We start from the raw sequence: 27,760 nt of genomic DNA on the forward strand, positions 1-27,760 counted from the left end.
CCCTCTTCTTCTCTCCTCCTCCTCCCCCCCCCCTCTTCTTCTCTCCTCCTCCTCCCCCCTCCCCTCTTCTTCTCTCCTCCTCCTCCCCTCCCCTCTTCTTCTCTCCTCCTCCTCCCCTCCCCTCTTCTTCTCTCCTCCTCCTCCCCCCCCCCCCTCTTCTTCTCTCCTCCTCCTCCCCCCCCCCCTCTTCTTCTCTCCTCCTCCTCCCCCCCCCCCCCCTCTTCTTCTCTCCTCCTCCTCCCCCCCCCCTCTTCTTCTCTCCTCCTCCTCCCCCCCCCCTCTTCTTCTCTCCTCCTCCTCCCCCCCCCCTCTTCTTCTCTCCTCCTCCTCCCCTCCCCTCTTCTTCTCTCCTCCTCCTCCCCTCCCCTCTTCTTCTCTCCTCCTCCTCCTCCCCCCCCTCTTCTTCTCTCCTCCTCCTCCTCCCTCCCCTCTTCTTCTCTCCTTTTCTCCTCCCCTCCCCTCTTCTTCTCTCCTTTTCTCCTCCCCTCCCCTCTTCTTCTCTCCTTTTCTCCTCCCCTCCCCTCTTCTTCTCTCCTCTCCTTTCTCCTCCCTCCCCTCTTCTTCTCTCCTCTCCTTTCTCCCTCCCCTCCCCTCTTCTTCTCTCCTCTCCTTTCTCTCTCCCCTCCCTCTTCTTCTCTCCTCTCCTTTCTCTCTCCCCTCCCCTCTTCTTCTCTCCTCTCCTTTCTCTCTCCCCTCCCCTCTTCTTCTCTCCTCTCCTTTCTCTCTCCCCTCCCCTGCGCTGCTCTCCGTCCATTGTATGCTGCCACGTGTTCGTTAGGTTTCCTCTGTGTGATTCTTTGAGCAGCGCCGTCTTTAGTCCTGGCAGCTGCTACAGTCGCAATCTGTGACGTTTTAGTGGCACATGCTGTATTTGCGCATGTGCCAAAACAGTGCCACCTACCATTCGCGTTGTCAACAAATCGGTCCAGATTAAAAATCCTACTAAAAGATGCAGGAATTGTTGGTGATGAGTACACAAAGCTTATTGAAGAGATAAGTGAAGAATGTGATATATGCAAAAAGGTATCAGAGGATGCCATCACAGCCTATTGTAAGTCTTCCATTAGCAATAGCCTCTAATAAAGTAGTAGCTGTGGATTTAAAGGTGTGGAACAAGGACAGAAACATTTTCATTTTGCATTTCATAGACACAGCAATAAGATTCAGTATTTGTACAGTAATGCATAGTAAAGACAAAAGAGTAATTGTAGATAACACATGTAAAATGGATAGAAACTGGACTGGGCACACCAGCTCAATTCCTGACTGAAAATGAGGGGTGGGGAGTTTGTCAATGACTAGTTTAGAGAGGTGCAAAAATATAAACATTCTAGTGATGAAGGTTGCAGCTGAAAGTCTTTTCAGTAATGGACTCTGTGAAAGAAATCACAGTGATTGATGAGAAGCTCCATCAGTTCTTAGCCGACCAGCCAAATTGCAAGCTAATATCTGCCCTGGCGTGGGCAGTCCATGTAGAGGATTTGCTCCAAATGGTTGGGGGCTGTTGTCCATATCGGTTGGTCTTTGGGAAGAATTCCAAAATATCTTCTGTGCTGTGTGATTATCCCCTAGCCTTAAAAGGCACTTCAATTAGCTCCACCTTCTTTGAGCACTTGAATGTCCTACATGCAGGGAGAAGGGCATTCATCGAGGCAGAAGTATCAGAAAAAACACGACGAGTCTTCTGGCATCGCATAAGACTGTCAGAGATAAACTTTAATCCTGGGGATTTAGTACATTATAAAAGAGAGTGTCAGAGGGTGGAAAGGTCTGGGTAAAGTGATGGGGTGAGATGGGAAGACAGTGATCCTCCAACATGGTAGTGAAACTATTCAGGTTCATTCATCTAGGTTAATCGGGATTGATTATAAACTTGCAGCATCTGAACAATTATCAGAAGGTGATGAGGCAGCCTAAACCTCATATAGTCATATGTTTGACTGTTATAAGGAACAGAATGAGGTAAATAACGGGCTGGATGACGATAGACAAAGTGACACATGATAGGGCTATTTTTCCCAAAGGACAACTGCCTAAAGTCGGTATTAGAGTAACATACATACCAGAGGGGTTCACTGAATGGAGGGATGTGACCATTGTAGGGAGAGCAGGGAAAGCCACCGGCAAATTCAAACATTGGCTAAACGTCCAAGATAATGCACAAGAGATAAGATCTATGGACTGGCAAAATGAGGTGAAACTGTGGAAAACAAGGAAATGAAATGACTCTGGTACTAGGAAACAATCACGTACTGGCAAAAGAACCTCTGATTGTGGGAGGGAGTGATCCTGTAGCAGTAGTCCAGAAAGAAATAAGAGGGCAAGTAGAGGGTGTAGCTTGACTGGAATAAGGACAACAGAACCATCTAGGAACACTACTAGAAGTAGAAACTCTTCTGATTGGGAAGTTATGGCGGCTGCAAATAAATTAGAAGAAAAATTGATGAGAGGCAAAACAAAGAGTTGGAAAGTTGGAAGGAATTTGGGGCTGGATTTTGCCAGCCCTCTGTGCTGGGGTCATGGCGGAGGGGGCCCAGATAATCCTTCTAGGAGAGGCCCGCCAAGGGCCTTGACACCGGGAAGGGCCCACCCCATTTTACTGGCAGTGGCGAGGCCTCGGGGTGCCCCTCCCCACCACCCCCCCTGCCCCCCCGCCTGCCACTCGGCAATGGAAACTTAATTTAAATATTTGAGTAAATGTAATGAAAGCATAATTACTTACCTCGTCACGATGGCTCTCTCATGACAATATTCCGGCCGATTTCTGGAAGATCTCCGTTCGGATAACTGAGGCGGAACACTGGTGGGGAGGAGTAAGGTTTTCAGGGTGGGGGGGAACGGCAAAAACTTGCGCAATTGGTGGAGGGAATGGAGAAAAGGGGTAGAAGGGTAAAATGGAGAAAGTTCGGGGGGAAAGGTCGGAATTGAAATTTTAACTTTTTTGGCTGGAAAGGGCTATTTAGATATCCTTTACTTGGGGGAGGGGGGTGAGAGATGGAATTTAAACTGATAAAGTTTTAATTGTAATTTTTACCCACCTGTACTTTTAAAGATTGAAGTGAATTGGAAGACTTGAAGCCCTTTAAAAATGGTGCCACGCCTGCGTGGTGGCGCTGGACACCAGTGCAGGGGATGGTGCACCCTCCCCCCCTCTACGTCATCAGGGGTGGGCGGTCCACCCCAGCCATGTAAATGAGCTGCCGCGCTGAATATCGCGGCGGCTCCGCAGAGTGAAACCCGTACGTGCGGGCCGCCCTCTTTGAAGATCGCCACTGAGATCAGCAACAAACTAGTAAAAATTCAGCTCATGGTGTCTATTCTGAAATATAAGATGGGGAACAGCCAGCCTTATCACAGATGGATGCATCTGAAAAAAGTACTCCCAGATGGAACCTATAAGGCTAAAGTGAGACTTGTGGCTTGGGGATTTGAAGAGAGACTTGATCAAGATGTGGGAGTGAACTCCCCAACAACAGGAAAAGTAATCTTGAAAATTTTCTTTGTTCTCTTCGCCACATACTTGTGAGAATGTAGGTCAATTGATATAAAAGCCACATTTTTGAAGGATGAAAAGTTTCAAAGAGAAGTCTTTTTGAAACCACCTAAAGTAGTGAGTGATACAGAAGGGAAGCTGTGGAAATTAAACACGTGTTTACAGATTGAATGATGTGTTGAGAGTTTGGGATTTCTGGGTTAGGTCTGTCTTGCTGAAAGTAGGTTGTATTCAGCTGAAAGCAGATCCAGCAATGTTCTACTGATATCACAAAGAGAAACGCGCAGGCATCTTTCTGATGCATGTCGATGATTTTCTGTGGAATTTGAGCAATTGTTTATTAAGTAAAAAGGGGAATTTAAGATTGGAAGTCAGGCTTCAGGGGCTTTTCAATATATAGGGTTAGACATTAATCAGAATAGGTCAGGAATAACCTTGAATGAACAATCATATCTAGAAAGTGTTAATTGGATCCCCATAAATCAGACCAGGTCATCACAGAAAGATGATCTTGCGTTCAAAGAAGAAACCAAGCAGCTAAAAAGCCTGACCTGACTGTTAAGCTGGTTATGTAACCAGACAAGACCTGATACCAGTTATGATATATTGGAACTTAGTACTGTGATGAAACACATTACAACTGGGAAGGTTTTGAGGGCAAATAAAACAGGAAAGAAATTAAACTCCGAGATGGGCACACTCAATTTTCCAGAATTGAGTTATCTGAAAGACATAAAATGAATCCTTTTTAGTGATGCTTCTCATGCTAATCTTCCAGACGGATATTCGAGTACAGCTGGATTTATCATATTCTTGGTGGGAAAACATGGGAAGTGTTGATCCTTTGGCTTGGGAAGCCAAGAAATTTAAAGTAGTTAACAGCACTATAGCTGCAGAAACACTGGTGTTAGTAGAAGTGATAGATATGGGATTTTACATATCTAACATTTTGAAAGAAATCCTACACAAGGGACATTCTGAGAAATGTTTTCCCATTGAATGTTACGTGGATAACCATTCACTTCGGGATAACGTTCATTCAACAAAGAGTGTCACTGAGAAAAAATTAAGGATTGACCTTGCCGGTATAAAAGAAATGTTGGAAAGAAAAATCTCGAAGATTAAATGGGTCGACACAGGTCACAATTATCACTGTTTTACGAAAAAGAATGCTTGTTCCAAGAAATTGTTGGAGGTCCTAGAAGAGACAGCTCGCAATATAATTTATATGAAATATGGAAAATCAATTATTTTTCTGTTTTGCTTTGTAATTTTTTAAGTTTCCTTCAAAGAAAGGGGAATCTGTTAATGGTTAATTATGTTAAAGGTAAAGAGCTGAAAGGCATTGTTCAATTAAGGATTTGAAGTGGATATAAAGAGAGCCTGCTAGATACAAGTGTGGTTGGTGAACAGAAGGTAGAGATATGTATTGCTGCATTCTGTGAAGAAACTGACTATCTAGAAAAGGATCTGTGTTAAATTTCACTCTTCACTGTTTAGCCTGGATCCATTAAGCATCTGTAACTTGAGGAATTTGGTCAGTGAGGGAAGAGGTACTGCTGTGTGTCTTTTGCAAAACAAGGGGCTGGGTCATGGCGAGGGGGCCCAGAAAATGCTTCCAGGGAGGCCCGCCACAGACCTTGATGCCGGGAAGGCCCCACCCCATATAACTGGCGGCAGCAAGGTCTTGTGTCGACACCACCCCCCTGTCACTCAGCGTAGGGCGCAGGATTTAAAATGTTAATTGATGACCTACCTGCTCCCGTCAGCTGCCCCGCTGCCATATTCTGGCAGGTTCCCAGGATTTCCACGCCTTCGGATCTCCGACTGGAGATCTGATGTGGACACAGGTGGGGAGGGAGGGAGGAGGTAAGTTTCAGGGTGGGGGGGGGCGGGGAGTGGGCTAAAACCTAGGGGATGGTGGGAAGGGGTAAGGTTCAAAGTTTGTCAACTTTGCAGGAGGGAAGGTTGGGACTGCAAGGTAAGATTTCTGTTGGGGGTGGGTGTCAGGGAGGGCAAGCAATTATTTTTCATTGGGGGTGTGGGAAAGGTTATTGAAACTTTTGCTCAGTTTTTTTCATTTTTAATTCTCAGTGCCTACAACTTTAACAAATAAAATTAATTAGAAAGGTTTGAAGCCCTTTAAAAATGGTGCCGGTGCCTGTGCGGTGGCGCCGGTCGCCATTGTTGTGGATGGAGCGCACCCCCCACCACTCCCCCACCACGTCATCGGTGGGAGGGGGATGGTTCTTCCTGGCAAGGGTGGCTCCACGGAGTAAAGTCTGCGCATGCAGGCCATCACCTTGGAAGCTCGGTAAAATGCTGCCCAAGGAATGGCCCATGTGAGTGAGTGGGGGACAGTGTGAACCTGACTACAGCAGTGGTGGTGAATAACTCGGAGTGGGGAAAGAGTGGACCTACTCTGGTATTTTCCAGAACAAACAAGGAGTGAGGTCACAGCATAATAGGTAGGTGATTGGCTGGTGAGCTTTTAAGGGTTTTTTTCCCTCTCTGATCTAGGGTAGTCATTTGGTCGAGCACCAGGAAAAGTACTGTATAAAAATTATAGCTTTGATTAATAGAATTCCTGTTGGGGTAAGTAAAACTATAACTGAATTAATAATATTAGCACAGGGTTTATACAAGATACTAACTGGATTATAAAAGTCGGAAGAGAGATATTTTTCTTAGATCGTGGATGGCCAGCTAACACATGTTGCTTGCGATTCTTGTGCCATGTGGGAACTTCAGGACATATCGTGTGTCTTGGGGGACCATGTGTGCAGGAAGTGTCTCCATCTGCCTCAGTTCGAGTTCAGGATTTCCATGCTTGAGGGGCAGCTGCAGTCACTGCGGAACATCAGGCAGCATGGGAGTTTCTGGATTGTACATTCCAGGAGGGAGCCATCCCACAGGCAGTGAGTCTTCAGGATAGTAAATGGGTGGCAATCTGGAAGAGTAGAAAGAGGCAGGAAGTGCAGGAGTCTTCAGGGTGTGCGCCACTCAAACTGGTACTCAGCTTTGGAGACAGCTGGAGTGATGACTCCTGAAAGGATTGAAGTCAAGACCATGGCACCAATGGGCAAGTGACTGCACAGGTGTGAACAACAAAGAGTAGCAATGTCGTTCTAGAAGATTCCATAGTTAGGGGGACAGACAGCTATTTCTGTAACCACCCACCTCCCCCCCCCCCCCCCCCACCCCATCATTGAGTCCTGAATGGTGTGCTGTCCTTTACCCTGGAACCAGGGAGGCATCACAGAGGGTGCAGAATATTCTGCAGGGGGAAAGAAGTGAGTCAGACGTTGTGGTACGCATTGGAACCATTGACATATAGATAGTGGGCTGAATTTTACCAGCCTGCCAATGTCGGGGGTTGTGGTGGGGGGGGGGGGAACCCAGAAAATTCTTCCGGGTGAGGCCCACCTCGACCCCCGACACCAAGACCCCGCCGCATTTTACCAGCGGAACCTTCATTTACCTAATAAAATTAATGCAAATACATGTAAATGAGCTTGTCTGGACCGGGCGGCCGTGCCATGCCGATATTCTGGCCTTTAGCCGGAAGTCCCGTGTCTTCTGATCCCTGTTTGGGGATTCAAGGCAAGACACTGGTGGGGAGCTGGGAGGAGTTTAATTTTCAGGTCAGGAGGGGGTGGATCAGAGAAAACTTATTCCACTGGCTGAGGGGATAGTGGGAAGGGGTTGAGGGACAAAGGTGACCCAAGTTCGGGGGAAAAGCTCAGGTTGGGAATAAATTTTCTTTTGGTGGGAAAGGCCCAAAAATAAAATGTGTGGTCACTGGGGCGTGGTCGAAGGTCTTTCATCTTTTATTGAACATTGGAAACTTAATGGCAAATAAATGTATCTTTAAAAATGTAAATAAAAGCAAAATACTGCGGATGCTGGAAATCTGAAACAAAAACAAGAAATGCTAGAATCACTCAGCAGGTCTGGCAGCATCTGTGAAAAGAGAAGCAGAGTTAACGTTTCGGATCAGTGACCCTTCTTCGGAGCTAATATTTGTCAGTTCCGAAGAAGGGTCACTGACCCGAAACGTTAACTCTGCTTCTCTTTTCACAGATGCTGCCAGACCTGCTGAGTGATTCCAGCATTTCTTGTTTTTGTTTAAAAATGTAAATGCACCTGGAGGACTTGAAGCCCTTTTAAAAATGGCTCTGGTGCCTGCGCAGTGGGCTGTATGTCATCGGGGGTGGGCGTTCCGCCCCCTCCATTTAAATGAACCCCTGTGCATAATATCACGGGGGCTTAGTGGCACACAAGTCGCCCATGCACCGCGCCTTCTTTAAAGCTTGCTGCCAAGAACGGCGGTGAGCTTATAAAATTCAGCCCAGCAGCTACTGAGGTCCTACGATCAGATTTCATCAACTAGGGAGGAAGTTGAAAAGTGGGACCTCCAAAGTTAGAACTGTCCCAGTGGCATGCATTAGTGAGAGTAGCAATAGGAAGATAGGGAGAATCAATGTGTGGCTTCAGGCATGGCACAGGAGGGAGCCCTTCAGAATCTTGGGTCATTGGGGCCAGTTCTGAGGTAGGAGGAACCTGTTCAAAAGGGCCAGGTTGCACCTCAACAGGACTGGGACCAATGTCCTCGTGGGGAGGGTCACAAATATGATTGAGGAGGGTTTAAATTAAATTGGCAAGGGGACGGACACCAGCATATCGAATTAGAAAAGAGGAATAAAGTGCGTAAAGGAGTGAGACTGTTGGATGTATTAAAGAAGGAAGTAGTACCATATTGGATAGGAACAGACTAAGAAGGACTATGAGAATTACAAAGAGAGGTTTCGCAAGCATATATGTAAATGCACAAAGTGTGGTGAATAAGCTTGGTGAGCTAAAATCACAAATAGCCTTGTGGCAATATGTTCTTTGGCCTCCTTATCTCGAGAGACAATGGGTAAGCGCCTGGAGGTGGTCAGTGGTTTGTGAAGCAGCGCCTGGAGTGGCTGGAAAGGCCAATTCTAGAGTGACAGGCTCTTCCACAGGTGCTGCAGAAAAATTTGATTTTCGGGGCTGTTTCACAGTTGGCAATATGATGCAGTGGCAATAACACCGAGGCTGCTTAAAAATGGTGAGGAATGGACCCTTAATATACAAAAAGTTCAGAAAAGATAGGGAAGGAAAAATAGGAGGTGGAGTGACAGTACTGATTCGGGAAGACATTGTAGTCTTGGAAAGAGAGGATGTCCTTGAGGGGGCAAGGACAGAATGCATTTAGAGTTGAGAAGGAAAAAGGGGATGATCACACTACTGGGGGATATTCTATAGGCCTCCAAATAGTGAGGGGGAGATAGAGGTAGAGGAGCAAATCAGCAGGAAAATGACGTACGTAAGAACAAGAGAATGGTGATTTTTGGGGGAATTTAATTACCCAAGTATCGATTGGGATAACATTAGCATAAAGGGAAAGGAGGGGGAGGAATTTATGAAATGTGTTCAGGAAAGCTTCCTTGACCAGCATGTTCTCAATCTAACTTGGAAAGAGGCATTGCTGGATCTGGTGCTGGGAATGAGGTAGACCAAGTGTCTGTGGGGGAACACCTGTGTAAGAGTGATCATTGTATCATAAGGCACATTAGTAATGGAGAATAGCAAGGAACAATCTCAAATAGAGGGTTCTAGCCGGAGTAAAATGCAACCAAAGTTTGACAGGGAAAACTGTAAAGGAGCAATGGGTGATGTTGAACATGGCCCTTCGAGCCTGCTCCTCCATTCAATAAGTTCATGTCAGAATTGATTACTCCACATTTCCACCTACCCCTGATAACCTTCCACCTCCTTGCTTATCAAGAATCTATCTACCTCTGCCTTAAAAATATTCAAAGACTCTGCTTCCACTGTTTTTTGAGGAAGAGAATTCCAAAGACTCACGACCCTCAGAGAAAATATTTCTCCTCATCTCTGTCTTAAATGACCCTTATTTTTAAACAGTGACCCCTAGTTCTATGTTCTCCCACAAGGGAAAACATCCTTTCCACATCCACCCGGTCAAGACCCTCAGGATCCTGTATGTTGCAATCAAGTCGTCTCTTACTCTTATAAATTCCAGCAGATACAAGCCTAGCCTGTCCAATCTTTCCTCGTCAGAAACCCCGCCCATTCCATGTATTAGTCTAGTAAACCTTCTCTGAACTGCCTCCAATCCATTTACATCCTTCCTTAGATAAGGAGACCAGTACTGTACACAGTATTCCAGATGTAGTCTCACCAATGCCCTGTATAGCTGAAGCATAACCTCCCTACTTTTGTATTCAATTCCCCTCGCAATAAACAATAACATTCTATCAGCTTTCTAATTATGCGCTGTACCTGCATACTAACCTTTTGTGATTCATGCATTAGGACGCCCAGATCCCTCTGCATCTCAGAGTTCTGCAATCTCTCACCATTTAGATAATATGCTTCTTTTTATTCTTCCTGCCAAAGTGGACAATTTCCCACTTTCCCACATCATGCTCCATTTACCAGGTCTTTGCCCACTCATCTAACCTATCTATATCTCTTTGTAGCCCCCTTATGTCCTCTTCACAATTTATTTTTCTACCTATCTTAGTTTCAGCAGCAAATTTAGTAACCATACCTTCAGTCCCTTCATCTGAGTCATTTATATAAATTGTTAGAAGTTGAGGACCCAGCACAGATCCCTGTAGCCCACCACTCATTACATCTTGCCAACCAGAAAATGACCCATTTATGCCGACTCTCTGTTTCCTGTTAGCTAGCCAATCTTCTATCCATGCCCCCTACACCATGAACTTTTATTTTCTGCTATAACCTTTGATGTGGCACCTTATCAAATGCCTTCTGGAGATCTAAGTACAATACATCCACTGGTTCCCCTTTATCCACAGCACATGTAACTCCCTCAAAGAACTCCAATAAATTGGTTAAATATGATTTCCCTTTCACAAAACCATGTTGACTCTGCCTCATTACCTTGAATTTTTCTAATTTCCCTGCTATAACATCTTTAATAATAGCTACTAACATTTTCCCTAAGACAGATGTAAAGATAATTGGCCTGTAGGTTCCTGATTTCTGTCTCCCTCCCTTTTTGAATAAAGGAATTACATTCACGATTTTCCAATCTAACAGAACCTTCCCCAAATCTGGGGAATTTTGGAAAATTAAAACTAACACATCAACTATCTCACTAGCCATTTCTTTTAACATCCTAGGATGAAGTCCATCAGGACCTGGGGACTTGTCAGCCCGCAGCTCCAACAATTTGTTTGCTACCACTTCCCTGGTGATTGTAATTTTCTTGAATTCCTCCCTCCCTTCCATTTCCTGACTTACAGCTAATGCTGGGATGTTACTTGTATCATCAATAGTGAAGACCGGTGCAAAATATCAGTTCAATTCATCCGCCATCTTCTTATTATCCATTATTAATTCCCCAGACTCACTTTCTATGGGACCGACGCTCACTTTGTTAACTCTTTTCTTTTTAAAATATCTATAGAAACTCTTACTATCTGATTTTATATTTCTAGCTAGCTTTCTCTCATACTCTAATTTTATCTTCCTTATCAATCTTTTAGTCATTCGTTGCTGTTTTTTAAAAAATATTCTATCCAATCTTCTGACCTGCCTCCCATCTTTGCGCAATTATAGGCTTTTTCTTTAAGTTTGATACTATCTTTAACTGTTTTAGTTAACCCATGGATAGCGGGTCCCACTTTTGGACTTTTTCTTTCTCATTGAAATGTATCTATTCTGTGTATTCTGAAATATCCCCTTAAATGTCTGTCACTGCATCTCTATTGACCTATCCATTAGCCTGATTTGCCAGTTCACTTTAGCTAGCTCTGCTTTCATGCCCTCGTAATTGCCCTTATTTAAGTTTAAAATACTAGTCTTGGACCCACTCTTCTCTCCATCAAACTGAATATAAAATTCAACCATATTATGATCGCTGCCAACTAGGGGCGCCTTAACTATGAGGTCATTAGTTAAACCTATCTCATTGCACAATACCAGGTCTACTATAGTCTCCTCTCTGGCTGAAGAACATATTGTTCCAAGAAATTATCCCGAAAACATTCTACATACTCCTCATGTAGGTTTCCTCTGCCCATCTGATTTTTCTGATTTATATGTAGGTTAAAATCCCCCATAATTATTGCTGTTCCTTTCTGACAAGCTGCCATTATTTCTTCCTTTGTACCCCATTCTACAGTGTGGTTAATGTTAGATGCCTGTACATCACTTCCACAAGTAACTCTTGCTTTTATGATTTCTCATCTCTACCCAAACTGCTTCTACATCTTGGTCTCTTGAATTGAGGTCATCCCTCCCTATTGCGCTTATACCATCATGAATTAACAGAGCTACCCCTCCAACCTTGTCCTAGCTTCCTGTCGTTCCTAACTGCCATACACCCTTCAATATTCATGTCCCAATCTATGTCGTAAGGAGATGTTTCTGGTATAAGCTAGATACATTCCAAAAAGGGCAAAAGGTAAGGGAACCACAGCTAGAGCTCCTTGGATGATGATGGAGATGGAGGTTATGATGAAACAAAACAAGAGGGTGTAAGATGCATGTCGGGTGAATTTGTCAAGCGAGAACCAAGTTAAATACAATAAGTTGAGGGGGAAGTGAAAACGAAAATACGACTGGCAAAGAGAGAATGAGAATAGAATGGTTATTAAGATAAAGGGGGTTAAAATACAGAATAATACGAACAAGACAAGGTTAAGGGCACTCTACCTGAATGCACGCAGCATTCACAACAAGGTAGATGATTTAAAGGCCCAAATAGAGGTAAATGGTATGATCTAATTGCCATAATGGAAGCGTGGCTACAGGGTGACCAAGACTAGGAACTGAATATTCAAGAATATTCGACATTTAGGAAGGACAAGCAAAAAGCAAAAGGAGCTGGTGTTGCACTGATAATAAAGGATGGGATCAGTATGTTAGAAAGGGAGGATCTCCGATCGGAAGAACAAAATGTGGAATCTGTTTGGGTGGAGCTAAGAAACAGCAAGGGGCAGGAATTGGTCGGAGTTGGTTTAGACGCCACCAAGCAGAAAGTGTAGTGTGGTGCATGGTATTAATCAGAAGATTAGAGATGCATGTAGCATGGGTAACACAGTAATCATGGGTGACTTCAATCTGCATATAGACTGGGTAAACTTAATGAGCACTAATGCTGTGAAGGACGAGTTTCTGTAGAATGTTAGGGATGGTTTTCTAGAGCAGTATGTTGAGGAACCGACTAGAGAACAGGCTATTTTAGATCTAGTTCTATGTAATGAGAAAGGGCTAAATTAATAATCTTGTTGTAAAAGAACCTTTAGGGATGAGTGACCATAATATGAATGAATTTTACATTATGTTTTAAAGTGAGGTAGTTTAATCTGAAGCCAGGATGTTAAATTTGAACTAAGGAAATTATGAAGGGAAAATTGGCTGAGCTGAATTGGGAAAATACATTCAAACGTATGACAGTACATAGGCAATGGATTGTCTTTAAAGAAATATTACATAGTTTACAACAACTATACATTCCTTCAAGGCACAAAAACCCCAAAAGTAAAGGCAGTCAACCGTGTATGACAAAGGAAGTTAAGGATTGTATAAGATTAAATGAAAAGGCCTATAAAGTTGCCAGAAATACAAGTAAACTTGAGGATTGGGAGGATTTTAGAATACAGCAAAGGAGGACAAAGAAACTGATAATGAAAGGGAGAATAGAATATGAATGTAAGTGAGCAAAAAATATAAAAATGGACTGTAAAAGCTTCTATAGGTATGTAAAGAGGAAACGTTTGGCTAAGACAATGTGGGTCCATTACAGGCAGAGTTAGGAGAATTTATAATGGGGATTATAGAAATGGCAGAAAAGCTAAATGATTACTTTGTGTCTGTCTTCACTGAGGAAGATGCAAGAAATCTCCCAGAATTAGAGATCCCAGGGATTAGGGGAAATGAGGAATTCAAGGAAATTAGTATTAGTAAGAAGGTTGTATTGGATAAATTAATGGGGCTGAAGGCTGATAAGTCCCCAGGACCTGATATCCTACATCCCAGAGTGTTGAAAGAGGTAGCTACGGAGATAGTGGATGCATTGGTGATCATCTTCCAAAATTCTATAGATTCTGGAGCGGTTCCTGCAGATTGGAAGGTTGCAAATGTCACCCCACTATTTAAGAAGGGAGGGAGAGAAAAAACAGGGAATTACCGACCTGTTAGCCTTACATCAGTCATTGGGAAAATGTTAGAATCTATTCTAAAGGATGTGATAAATGGTACTTGGATAATAATCTGATTGGGCATAGGCAACATGGATTTATGAATGGGAAATCATGTTTGACGAATCTGTGGAGTTTTTTGAGGATGTTACTAACAGAATTAATAAAAGGGAATTGGTGGATGTGGTATACTTGAACTTTCAAAAGGCTTTTGATAAAGTTCCCTACAGAAGGTTGGTTAGCAAAATTAAAGCACATGGGATAGGAGGTAATATACTGGCATGAATTAAGGATTGGTTAACAGGCAGAAAGCAGAGAGTAGGAATAAACGGGTCATTCTCGCATTGACAGGCTTTGACCAGTGGGGTACCGCAGGGATCAGTGCTTGGGCCCAGCTGTTCACAATATCCAATGGATGTGGGGACCAAATGTAGTATTTCCAAGTTTGCGGATGATACTAAACTAGGTGAGAATGAACGTGTGTTGTGAGGAAGATGCAAAGCAGCTTCAAGGGGATTTGGACAGACTTAGTGAGTGGGCAGGAATGTGGCACATGGAATATAATGTGGAAAAATGTGAGGTTATCCACTTTGGTAGAAGGAATAGATGTGCAGAGTATTTCTTAAATGCTAAGAGATTAGAAAGTGTAGATGTACAAAGGGACCTGGATGTTCTTGTCAATAAATCACTGAAAGCTAACATGCAGGTGCAGCAAGCAATTAAGAAGGCTAATGGTATGTTAGCCTTTATTGCAAGAGGATTTGAGTACAGGAGTAGTGAAGTCTTGCTTCAATTCTTTAGAACCTTGATTAGACCACACTTGGAGTACTGTGTGCAGTTTTGGCCCCCTTACCCTAGGAAGGATATTATTTCCATAGAAGGAGTTCAACGAAGGTTCACCAGATTTGTTCCTGGGATGGTGGGACTGTCCTATGAAGAGATGTTTCCCCTGGTTGGGGAGTCTAGAAGCAGGGGACACAATTTCAAAATAAGGGAGAAGCCACTTTGGACAGAGATGTGGAGAAATTTCTTTACTCAGAGGGTTGTGAATCTTTGGAATTCTCTACCCCAGAGGGCTGTGGAAGCTCAGTCATTGAGTATGTTTAAAGCAGAGATTGACAGATTTCTAAACACAAATGACATAAAGGGATATGGGGATCGCGTGGGAAAAACGCATTGATGAAGTGGATGATCAGCCATGATCGTATTGAATGGCAGGGCAGGCTCGATGGGCTGAATGGCCTACTCCTGCTTCTATGTTCCTATGAACCCACTAAAGCTTTGGCATATAAATAGTAAGTGGGTAGTAAGCGGCAGGAAGGGGTCTATTGGGGACAAAGAGGGTGTTCTATGCTTCGAGGCACAGTGCAAGGCTAGAATACTTAATGAGTACTTTGTAGCAGTGTTTACTAAGGAAAAGGATACTGGCAAAATATCAGAAGTGGAGATGGTAGAGGTAATGAATGAGGTAAAAACTTATATGCAGGATGTACTGGAAAGGCTGGCTATGCTAAGAGTGAATAAGTCACCTGGTCTGGAAGATTTGCATCGCAGGTTGCTGAAAAAAGTGGAATTGGAGATAGAAGGGCTTGCCATAATCTTCCATTGTTCCCTAGATATGGGGAGGTGCCAGACGATTGGAAAGTGGCAAATGTGACACACTTATTCAAGAAAGTGTATAAGGACATTCCTAGTAACTACAGGCCAGTCCGTTTAACATCAGTGTTGGGTAAGGTTTCATAGAATCGTAGAAAGTTTAAGGCACAGAAAGAGGCCACTTGGCCCATCATGTCTGTGCTGGCCGAAAAATAATCCAACTATTCCATTCCCACCTTCCAGCATTTGGTCTGTACCCCTGCAGTTTACAGCACTAGAGGTGCCTATCCAGACTCTTTTTGAATGAGTTGAGGGTCTCTGCCTCAACTACCCTTTCAGGCAATGAGTTCCAGACCATCACCACCCTCTGGGTGAAAAGTTTTTTTCATCATCTCCCCTCGTCACTGACCTCTCTGCTCAGGTGACTAGACCCCTCACCTCCACTGTATCCAGGCCCCTCAAAATTTTGTACATTTCAATCAGATCTCCCCTCAGCCTTCTCTGTTCCAAGGAGAACAACCCCAGCCTATCCAATCTTTCCTCATAGCTGCATTTTTCCAGTCCTCACAACATTCCCGTAAATCTCCTCTGTTCCCTCTCTAGTGCAATTACATCCATTCTGTAATGAGGTGACCAGAACTGCACACTGTACTCAAGTTGTGGCCTAACCAATGAGTTTTATATAGTTCCAGAATAACCTCCTTGGTCTTATATTCTAATCCTCGGCTAAAAAAGGAAAGGATTCCATATGCCTTCTTAACCACTTTGGTTTGAAAAACAATAATCAGGGAAAAAAATCAACGGGCACTTGGAGAGCTAGCATGGATTTGTAAAAGGCAAATTGTGCTGGACTAATTTATTTTTGAAGAAATTAGAGAAGGTTGATGAAGGGAAAGAAATGGATGTTGTTTATGTGGATTTTAAGAAAGTCTTTGACAAAGCACCACATAAAAGGCTGGTTACTAAAATTAAGGTTCGTGGAATAGAAGGACAATGCCAGCTTGGATAAAAAATTGGCTTAAGAACAGAAAACTGCAAGTTTTGGTAACTGGTTGTTTTTCAGACTGGAGAGTGGTAGTCAGTGGTGTTCCCCAAGGGTCAGTGTTAGGACTACAGCTTTTCTTGATATATATATAAATAACTTGCATATTGGAATAGAGAGAAAATTTCAATTTGCCAATGACACCAAACTTGGAGGTATGGCAGATAGTGAGGATGTTGGAATCAACTGCAACAGGACATAGGACAGACGAATGGGAAGAGAAGTGGCAGATGGAACTTGATAGAGAAATGTGAGGTGATGCATCTTGGCACAAGGGATAGAGAAAGGCAATATAGACTAAATGGTACAGTTTGCAGGTACAGAGGAACGGGTTGGGGGGGTGGGGCGGGTCCATGTGCATAAATCTTTCAGCTGGCAGAATATATTGAGAGTAGTTAGCAGAGCATTCAATGGCATTACCATCACTGAATTCCCCACTACCAACATCCTGGGGGTTACCATTGATCAGAAACTAAACTGGAGTAGCCATATAAATACTGTGGCTACAAGAGCAAGTCAGAGGCTAGGAATCCTGTGACGAGTAACTCACCTCCTGACTCCCCAAAACCTGTCCACCATCTACAAGGCACAAGTCAGGAGTATGATGGAATACTCTCCAATTGCCTGGATAGGTGCAGCTCCAACAACACAAGAAGCTCGACACCAGCCAGGACAAAGCAGCCCGCTTGATTGGCACCCCATCTACAAACATTCACTCCCTCCACCACTGACGCACATTGGCAGCAGTGTGTACCATCTACAAGGTGCACTGCAGCAATGCACCAAGGCTCCTTAGACAGCACCTTCCAAACCAACGACCTCTACCACCGAGAAGGACAAAAGCAGCAAATAGTTGGGAACACCACCACCTGCAAGTTCCCCTCCAAGTCACACACTATCCTGACTTGGAGCTATATCGCTGTTCCTTCACTGTCGCTGGGTCAAAATCATGAAACACCCTTTCTAACAGCACTGTGGGAATACCTACCCCACATGGACTGCAGTGGTTCAAGAAGGCAGCTCCCCACCACCTTCTCAAGGGCAATTCGGGATGGGCAGTAAATGCTGGCCTGGTCAGCGACACCCACATACCATGAATGAATTTAAAAAAAAAAGATGATCTGATAAAGAACTAGGGAACATAGATTGAAGGTTCTGGGCAAGAGATGCAGGGGGGATGTGAGGAAGAACTTTTTTACACAATGTGTGGTAATGACCTGGAACTCGCTGCCTATGAGCCTGGTGAAAGTGGAGACAATGAATGATTTCAAAAGGAAATTGGATGGGAACTTGAGGGGTGTAAACTTACAGGGGTAGGGGGATAGAGCTGGGGAATGGGACTTATTGGATTGCTCTGTAGAGAGCCAGAATGGACTCGATGGGCTGAATAACCTCCTTCTATGACCCAGACTCTATGATAACTCAGCTGTGATATTCACTTCCTGCCAATATTCCAGTATTTATGGTTACACATGAAAAATGGCCATGTGAGCGAGGTGCCAAATATAATGGTACAGTGTGAGAATTGATAGACGTTGGCAACAAAATTCCACTGCACTAGTTACTCTCATGTTGCATCCCACAGGCTGTGCTTCCACCCAGCAGTGATCTCAAGGTATAATAGTACCCTCGGTACTTAGAGAGTGGGTGAAGGATGATAGTTGCCAGTAAAGAACAAAGAGAAAACGAAACTAAATTCCTACCAATTGCACCAAGTTTTTGAGCAAACATCAGTGAGATTCCAATGGGAAGCCCAAATAGACAGAATCCAACTAGGTTACCGACAGCTCCCAGTTTTTGCTTCCCAGTTCCTCTTAACACTCCACCACTTACAGACTGTAAAACAGATAAACAGAATATATTAGTGATTACACAACATTCTGCTGTAATTTATACAGGAAGAAAACTAAATCTAGTTACTTAACATGTGCTCGATTAATTCATAATTACATTTTGAACACAGTCTTGATGTTATGTAGGGAATAGCTCATGTGGTCAACTCGCTTTCTCGTATTGTTAACATTAAAGGTAACAAGTAGAAAGTCTTATCTGAATTCATTAACTCAAAGTGCACATGTTGTTCAGACCTCCCTCCAAAAAGCTATGGATGCTGAGGGACAACTGGAGCTTTAAAGACTGAGATTGCTGGATTTTTGTTGGGTCAGGAGATCAAGGGTTATGGAGCCAAGGAGGGGACAAGAAGTTCAGGTCCAGATCAGCCATTATCTGATTAAATGGTGGATCAGGCTAGAGGGGCTGAATGGCCTCCTCCTATTCCTATGTAAAAACCTATGTAACTATCGACTCTGTGCTGCAGTCTCCACCGCAATGTGATACCCGTCATGTGATGTCAACTTTTTTCCATGAGGCTGCGTCCACTGTTGCAGGCTGCATGTTTCAAACTGCTCTCACCACTTTCAGTCAAACTTCAGCTCAAAACCAATCAATTAAAATTAAAAGCACAGTGATCCCAAAACAGAAACACTTCAAACTATTCAGAGATAGCAGACAATGGGGATGAATTTCCTCACGATTCTCCCCCTTTAGCTTCAGTGGTGGTTCAGGCGGAGACTCCTTTTATGGAGGTAATTACCATGTGGACGATCCCACATAAACCACATTTAGACGTCTTTCACCATCACTGTCGATATCATTCTGAATTACTTCACTCCTCCTGAGATTAAGAAGCAGCTGACTGCAATGGATACAGTAAAGACAAGTGGGCTCAGATAGTCCTGAAGGCCTGTGTACCACAGCGAGCTGCTGTCATACCCAGTTGTTTCAGTACAGCTATGAGACTGGCACAGACCAGTTGGGCTGAATATCCTATTTCTCTGCTGTAAAATTCTAAGATTGGATTGCATCGGTAACTGAGTAGGAAGTGCAGTATAACACTATGAAGTGTGACATGCAGAATCTAACAGAAATGTGCTTTGGGGTGATTGTAAAATATTGGTTATGTTACTGGATCAGTAATTCTGACACCTGCACTAATGATCTTAGCATCATGAGTTCAATTCTCTACCATGGCAGCTGGGGAGGTTGAAGTCAATTCATTGAATAAAAATCAGGAATAAAAAGCTAGCGTCAGTAATGGTGACTGTGGAATGACCAGATTGGCAAAGGAACCCATCTGGTTCATTGACATCCTTCGGGGGAGGAAATCTGCCGTCCTTACCAAGTCAAGCCTATATGTGACTTGAGACCCACAGCAATGTGGTTGTCTCTTCACTGCCTCTGAGATGGCCCAGCAAGTCACTCAGTTGTTCTCGAGGGTAATTGGGGATGGACAACAAACGTTGGTCATGGCAGCAATGCCCACGTCACATGACCTAATTAAAAAAGGTAAAACTACACTGATATAATACAATAAATTTAAAATAAAGGAGTTAACAATTAAAAGTAACAAACAAAAGAAATGTCACATGATAACCTGTACAAAAATCACAGATACTGAAATACTCACAGCCATGGAACTAACCCAATGAAGAGCAGCACAGAGTGGAATTACTTCTGCAACTAAATGAACAATTTCTCTGGAAAAGGAGAAGAGGAATATCAGAGAGCTTTCAGCTGATTCTGAATCCATTTTGAAAATGCATGTTGATGAGTTTTTATACTTGTAGAATTCGTTTTTACTAACTTGTCATTGGTGAATACATAGCCCACCACATCCTTTATCGCTCCAATTATCACCGCATTAACTAAGGTAATGCACCCTGTGAAAATAAATGTAAAACATGAAGAATTCTCATCAAATAATCTATTTGAAGATCCAGATAAACTTTTTATAGAGCATTGCAATTCACTGTTTATTTTTTCCCTCCCTTTTTCTAACACATGAACCCCATCCTCCCCCAGTTCTGTTTGACTGGGAGTTTGATGGAACCTCCTCCCCCTCCTGTAACTTGCTCCACGGACCTTCTTCCTGGATAAGCCTAGACAGTGAATGTGAATCTATTGACTGCAGTGGCATCACCATTGGACCTGATCCTGTCCTCACCCATTGTCCAGACCCACACATTGAATAATGATCAGGAGCTGAAACCAGGGCTGATTTCCCCCTCCCTAATCCAGATTGTTGAGGCCATATCATAGAAATTTACAGCACAGAAGGAGGCTATTCTGCCCATCATCGACTTGCTGGCTGACAAGTAACCAACCAGATTAATCCCACTTTCCAGCTCTTGATCCATAGCCTTGTAGGTTGCTGTATATCCAAGTGCTTTTTAAATGTTATGAGGATTTTTGGGGATGTTCACTGATGATTGCACAATGTTCAGCACCATTCATGACTCCTTAGATACTCAAGCAGTCCGTGTTAGGACCTCAGCTATTCACAATATACATTAATGATTTAGATGAGGGAACTAAATGTAATATCTCCAAATTTGCAGATGACACAAAACTGGGTGGGAGTGAGAGTTATGAGGAGGATGCAGAGAGGCTTCAGGGTGATTTGGACAAGTTGAGTGAGTGGGCTAATGCATGGCAGATGCAGTATAATGTGGATAAATATGAGGTTATCCACTTTGTAGCAAAAAAAGGAAGGCAGATTATTATCTGAATGGCTATAAACTGAGAGGGGAATATGCAGCGAGACTTGGGTGTCCTCGTACACCTGTCGCTGAAGATAAGCAAGCAGGTGCAACAGGCGGTAAAAAAGGCAAATGGTATGTTGGCCTTCATAGCGAGAGGATTCGAATACAGGTGCAGGGATGTCTTGCTGCAATTATACAGGGCCTTGGTGAGGCCACACCTGGAATATTGTGTGCAGTTTTGGTCTCCTTATCTGAGGAAGGATGTTCTTGCTATAGAGGGAGTGCAGCGAAGTTTTACCAGACTGATTCCTGGGATGGCAGGACTGACGTATGAGGAGAGACTGAGTCAGTTAGGATTATATTTGCAGGAGTTCAGAAGAGTGAGGGGGGATCTCATAGAAACCTATAAAATTCTAACAGGACTTGGCAGGGTAGATGCAGGAAGGATGTTCCCCTTGGTTGGGGAGTCCAGAAGCAGGGGTCATAGTCTAAGGATATAGAGTAAACCTTTCAGGACTGAGATGAGGAGAAATTTCTTCACCCAGAGAGTGGTGAGCCTGTGGAATTCGCTACCACAGAAAGCAGTTGAGGCCAAAACACTATGTTTTCAAGAAGTAGTTAGATATAGCTCGGGTCTAAAGAGATCAAAGGGTATGCGGCGAAAGCAGGAACAGGTTACTGAGTTGGATGATCAGCCATGGCCATAATGAATGGTGGAGCAGGCTCGAAGGGCCGAATGGCCTACTCCTGCTCCTATTTTCTATGTTTCTATGTGTTCAAATGCAGCAAGATCTGGACAACATCCAGGCTTGGGCTGAGAAGTGGCAAGTAACATTCGCGCCACACAAGTGCCAGGTAAAGACCATCTCAAACAAGAGAGAATCTAACCATCTCCCCTTGATGTTAATGGCATTGCCATCGCTGAATCCCTCTCTATCAATATCCTGGGGGTTACCACTGACCAGAAACTAGACTGGACCAGCCACGTAAATACTGTGCCTACAAGAGCAGGTCAGAGGCTGGGAATTCTGCAGTGAGTAACTCACCTCCTGTCTCCCCAATGCCTGTCCACCATCTACAAGGCACAAGTCAGGAGTATGATGGAATATTGTCCACTTGCCTGGATGAGTGCAGCTCCAACAACACTCAAGAAGGCTGACTCCATCCAGGACAAAGGAAGCACTTGATAGGCGCACCATCCACCATCTTAAATATTCACGCTCTCCATCCCATTTTCTAACTACTGTTCTGACTACTGGTGGGAGAGAGAGTCCCTCTGGAGCGTGCAGCGAAAGTCATGACCAGAGGACCTTGGGTGGCTCAGCTGTGAGAAAGGACAAAAGAGCAATCGTGGTAGGGGATTCTATAGTTAGGGGAACAGATGGGCTATCTGTGGCCACAGATGCAATTTCATGTTGCCTCCCTGGTGAAAGGGTAATGGATATCACCGAGCTGCTACAAAGCATTCTGGAGGGCGAGGGTACGCAGCCAGAGGTCATGATCCACATTGGTACCAACAATATAGGAAGAAAAAGGGATGAGGTCCTGCAGGCTGAGTTTAGGGAGTTAGGAAAGAGATTCCCAAGTAGGACCTCAAAGGTAGTAAACTCTGGATTAGTCCCAAGACCAGATGCTAGTGAGTATAGAAATAGGAAAATACACCAGATGAATGTGTGGCTGGAGAGATGGTGCAGGAGGGAGGGCTTTTGATTTCTGGGACATTGGGACCATTTCTGGGGAAAGTGGGACCTGTACAAGCCGGATGGTCTACATCTGAACAGGACCGGGAATAATATCCTTGCAGGAAAGTTTGCTAGTGCTGTTAGGGATGGTTTAAATGAGTTTGGCAGGGGGATGGGAACCTGAGGGCAGTTTCAGATAGGATAAATTCAGAGCAGGGAATGGGAGGCAGAAAATTAGTGAGTCACTCTGAAAGACAGAAGAAACAAAGGTTAAAAAGTGTACAGCACAGGAATTTGGCAGTGTTAAAAGGTATTTATTTAAATGCAAGGAGTATAGTAAATAAAGCCAATGAGCTGAGGGCACAGATAGACACATGGCAGCATGATATCATTGCTATAATGGAAACTTGGCTTAAAGCAGAGCAAGAATGGCAGCTCAACATCCCTGGATATAGCGTTTTCAGGCGGGATAGAGAGGGGGATAAAAAAAGAGGGGGTTTAGCATTATTGGTTCAAGAATCAATAACAGCTTTGAGGAAGGATGATATGCGAAATGAATCATCAAATGAGGCCATGGGGTTGAGTTCAGAAATAAAAAAGGGGCAACCACACTACTAGGAATGTACTATAGACCCCCAGATAGTGAGAGGGAGAGAGAAGAACAAATATGTAGGCAGATTTCTGAGTGCAAAAACAATAGGGTGATAATAGTTAGGGATTTCATCAACCTGAATATCAACTGGGATACAAACAGTGTGAAGGGCACAGAGAGCACAAAATTCTTGAACTGCATTCAAGAGGACTTTTCTAGCCAGCATGTAACAAGCCCAATGAGAGGGGGCACAATACTAGATTTAGTTTTAGGAAATGAAGCTGGGCAAGTGGATGAAGTAGCAGTAGGTGACTATTTTGGAGGTAGTGACCATAATTCAGTTAGATTTAGCATTATTCTGGAAAAGGACAAAGAAAGAACAGGAGTAAAAGTTCTAAATTGGAGGAAGGCAAATTTTACAAAACTGAGAGGTGATCTGGCGGAAGTGAACTGGATACAGCTACGAGATGAAAATTGGTGGCAAACCAGTGGGAGGGATTCAAAAGCGAGATTCTACAGGCACAGTGTAGACAGGTCCTCACAAAGAAAAAGGGTAGTACTGCCAAATCTAGAGCCCCCAGATTATCTAGAAGCTTACAGGGTTAGATAAAGCAGAAAAAGAAAGCTTATGACAGTCACAAAAAACATAATACTTTAGAAAGCCTAGCGGAGTATAGAAAGTGCAGGGGTGAAGTGAAAATAGGAAATTAGAAAAGTAAAAAGTGGATATGAAAAAATATTGGCAGGTAAAGTCAAAGAAAATCTGAAAATGTTTTATCAGTACATTAAGAGTAAGAGGATAACTGAGGAGTTATCACAGATGTACAAGGTTCGATGCATGGATGCAGAAGATATGGGCAGGGTTCTTAATGAGTTTTTTGTCTCTGTCTTCACAAAGGAGAGGGGTGATGCAGACATTGTAGTTAAAGAGGAGTGTGAAATATTAGATTTAATAAGCATAATGAGAGAGGAAGTGCTATGAGACTCTGACGTCCTTGAAAGGTGATAAATCACCAGGGCTGGATGGATTGCATCCCAGGCTATTAAAGGAAGTCTGGGGAAATAGTGGATGCTCTGAGAATCATTTCCAAATCCTCACTGGCTAAAGGCGAGGTACCAGAGAACTGGAGGTCTGCGACCATTGTACCATTGTTTAAAAGAAGTGTGAGGGATCGGCCAAATAATTATAGGCAAGTCAGTCTGACCTTGGTGGTGGAAAAGTTATTAAAATCAATTCTGACAGATAGGATAAACTGTCATTTAGAAAGGCACAGATTAATCAGGGATAGTCAGCATGGATTTGTTAAGGGAAGGTCAAGGCTTATTATCTTAATTGAATTTTTTGAGGAAGTAACTAGAAGGATTAATGAGGGTAGTGCAGTAAACATAGATTTTAGTAAGACATTTGACAAGGTCCCACATGGCACACTGGTTAGAAAAGTAAAAGCCCATGGGATATGGGGGATGTGGCGAGTTGGATCCAAAATTGCCTCAGAGACTGGAAACAAAGTCTCATGGTTGACGGAAGTTTTTGTGAATGGAAGGCGGTTTCCAGTGGCGTTCCACAGGGCTCAGTGTTGGGTCCCTTGCTGTTAGTGCTATATATTAATGATTTGGACTTAAATGTGGGAGACATAATTTGGGAAATTTGCAGATGACACGACGATTGGCCACGTAGTTGATAGTGAAGAGGATAGCTGTAGACTCCAGCATGATATCAATGGGTTGGTTGAGTGGACGGAAAAGTGGCAAATAGAATTCAATCTGGAGAAGTGTGTGGTAATGCATTTGGGGAGGGCAAACAAATCAAAGGGATACACAATAAACGGAAGGATATTGAGAGACCTTGGAGAACTTGGGGAGGTGATGGCGTAGTGGTATTGTCACTGGACTAGTAACCCAGAGACCCAGGCTATTTCTCTGGGTACATGGGTTTGAATCCCACCACAGCAGAAGGTGGAATTTATTTTATTTAATTTAATTTAGAGATACAGCACTGAAACAGGCCCTTCAGCCCACCAAGTCTGTGCCAACCAACAACCACCCATTTTATACTAATCCTACATTAACCCCATATTCCCTACCACATCCCCACCATTCTCCTACCACCTACCTACACAAGGGGCAATTTACAACCTGCAAGTCTTCAGCTGTGGGAGGAAACCGGATCACCCAGCAGAAGCCCACACAGTCACAGGGAGAACTTGCAAACTCCACACAGGCAGTATCCAGAACTGAATTCGGGTCGCTGCAGTTGTGAGGCTGTGGTGCTAATCACTGCGCCACTGTTGAATTCAGTTAATAAATCTGGAATTAAAAGCTAGTCTAATGATGGCCATGAAACCATTGTCAATTATTGTAAAAACCCACCTGGTTTACTGATGTTCTTTAGGGAAGGAAATCTGCTGTCCTTACCTGGTCTGGCCTACATGTGACTCCAGACTCACAACAATGTGGTTGACTCTTAAATGCCCTCTGAAATGGCCTAGCAAGTCACTCAGTTGTATCTAACCACTACAAAGTCAATAAAGAAAGAAACTGGATAGACCACCCGGCATTGACCTCAGCACCGGAAACGTCAATGGCAAACCCAACGGTGTTGACCCTGCAAAGTCCTCCTGACTAATATCTGGGAGCTTGTGCCAAAGTTGGGAGAGCTGTCCCACAGACCAGTCAAGCAGCAGCCTGACATAGTGATACTCATGGAATCATACCAGACACTGCCATCATCATCCAGGGTATGTCCTGTCCCACCAGCAGGACAGACCCAGCAGAGGTGGCGGGACAGTGAAATACAGTGGGAAGGGAGTTGCCCTGGGAGTCCTCAGCATCGACTCCAGACCCCATGAAGTCTCATGGCACCAGGTCAAACATAGGCAAGGAAACCTCCTGCTGATTACCACCTACCGCTCTCCCTCAGCTGAAGAATCAGTACTCCTCCATGTTGAACACCACTTGGAGGAAGCACTGAGGGTGCAAGGTGGGGGACTTCAATGTCCATCACCAAGAGTGGCTCAGTAGGACCACTACTGACTGAGCTGGCCAAGTCCTAAAGGACATAGCTGCTAGACTGGGTATGCGGCAGGTGGTGAGGGAACCAACAAGAGGGAAAGATATACTTGACCTCGTCCTCACCAATCTGCCTGCTGCAGATGCATCTGTCCATGACAGCATTTGTAGGAGTGACCACCGCACAGTTCTTGTGGAGACAAAGTCCCGTCTTCACATTGAGGATACCCTCCATCATGTTGTGTGGCACTAAATGGGATAGATTTCAAATAGATCTAGCAATGCAAAACTGGGCATCCATGAGACGCTGTGAACCATCAGCAGCAGCAGAATTGTACTCCACCACAATCTGTAACCTCCTGGCCTGGCATATCCCCCACTCTACCATTACCATCAAGCCAGGGCACCAGCCCTGGTTCAATGAAGAATGCAGGAGGGCATGCCAGGAGCAGCACCAGGCATACCTCAAAATATGGTGTCAACTTGGTGAAGCTACAACACAGGACTGCTTGCATGCCAAACAGTGTAAGCAGCATGCGATAGACAGAGCTAAGCGATCACATAACCAACGTATCAGATCTAAACTCTGCAGTCCTGCCATGTCCAGCCATGAATGGTGGTGGACAATTAAGCAACTAACTGGAGGAGGTGCCGCCACAAATATCCCTATCCTCAATGATGGGGGAGCCCAGCACATAAGTGCGAAAGATAAGGCTGAAGCATTTGCAACAATCTCCAGCCAGAAATGCCGTGTTGCTGATCCATCTTGGCCTCCTCCTGAAGACCCCTGCATCAAAGATGCCAGACTTCAGCCAATTCGATTCACACTGCCCTATCAGTTTACTCTCAATCATCAGTAAAGTGATGAAAGGTGTCATTGACAGTGCTATCGAGCGGCACTTGCTTAGCGATAACCTGCTCAGTGAGGCTCAGTTTGGGTTCCGCCAGGGCCACTCAGCTCCTGACCTCATTACAGCCTTAGTTCAAATATGGACAAAAGAGCTGAACTCAAGAGGTGAGGTGAGAGTGACTGCCCTTGACATCAAGGCAGCATTTGACTGAGTATGGCATCAAGGAACCTTAACAAAACTGGAGTCAATGGAAATCAGGGAGAAAACTCTCCACTGGTTGGAGTCATACCTAGAGCAAAGGAAGATGGTTGTGGTTGTTGAAGGTCAATCATCTGAGCTCCAGGACATCACTGCAGGAGTTCCTCAGGATAGTATCCTAGGCCTAACCATCTTCAGCTGCTTCATCAATGACCTTCCTTCAATCATAAGGTCAGAAGTGGGGATGCTCGCTGATGATTGCACAATGTTCCGCACCATTCGTGACTCCTCAGATACTGAAGCAGTCCGTGTAGAAATGCAGCAAGACCTGGACAATATCCAGGCTTGGGCTGGTAAGTGGCAAGTAACATTCACACCACACAAGTGCTATTCTAACCATCTTCCCTAGACATTCAATGGCATTACCATCGCTGAATCCCACACTATCAACTTTCTGGGGGTTGCCATTGACCAGAAACTGAACTGGAGAAGCCAAATAAATATTGTGGCTACAAGAGCAAGTCAGAGGC

The 27,760-nt window shown here is 44.1% G+C and overlaps 1 protein-coding gene across 1 annotated transcript in view; it reads right to left on the bottom strand.

Moving 5' to 3' along the window:
- Window positions 1–6,480: 6,480 nt before the first annotated feature.
- LOC137346420 (multidrug and toxin extrusion protein 1-like) overlaps window positions 6,481–27,760 on the bottom strand; it is a 159,157-nt gene continuing 137,877 nt past the window's right edge. The window contains exons 15-20 of the mRNA XM_068009874.1: window positions 20,001–20,076; window positions 19,824–19,893; window positions 18,061–18,193; window positions 10,454–10,512; window positions 6,920–6,974; window positions 6,481–6,539 (exon numbers count right to left, since the gene is read on the bottom strand). Coding sequence (XP_067865975.1) covers window positions 6,481–6,539; window positions 6,920–6,974; window positions 10,454–10,512; window positions 18,061–18,193; window positions 19,824–19,893; window positions 20,001–20,076 — 452 coding nt within the window. The remainder of the gene's footprint in view (window positions 6,540–6,919; window positions 6,975–10,453; window positions 10,513–18,060; window positions 18,194–19,823; window positions 19,894–20,000; window positions 20,077–27,760) is intronic.

Source organism: Heterodontus francisci, chromosome 30 (assembly GCF_036365525.1).
Source record: "Heterodontus francisci isolate sHetFra1 chromosome 30, sHetFra1.hap1, whole genome shotgun sequence".
Lineage (NCBI taxonomy): Eukaryota > Metazoa > Chordata > Chondrichthyes > Heterodontiformes > Heterodontidae > Heterodontus > Heterodontus francisci.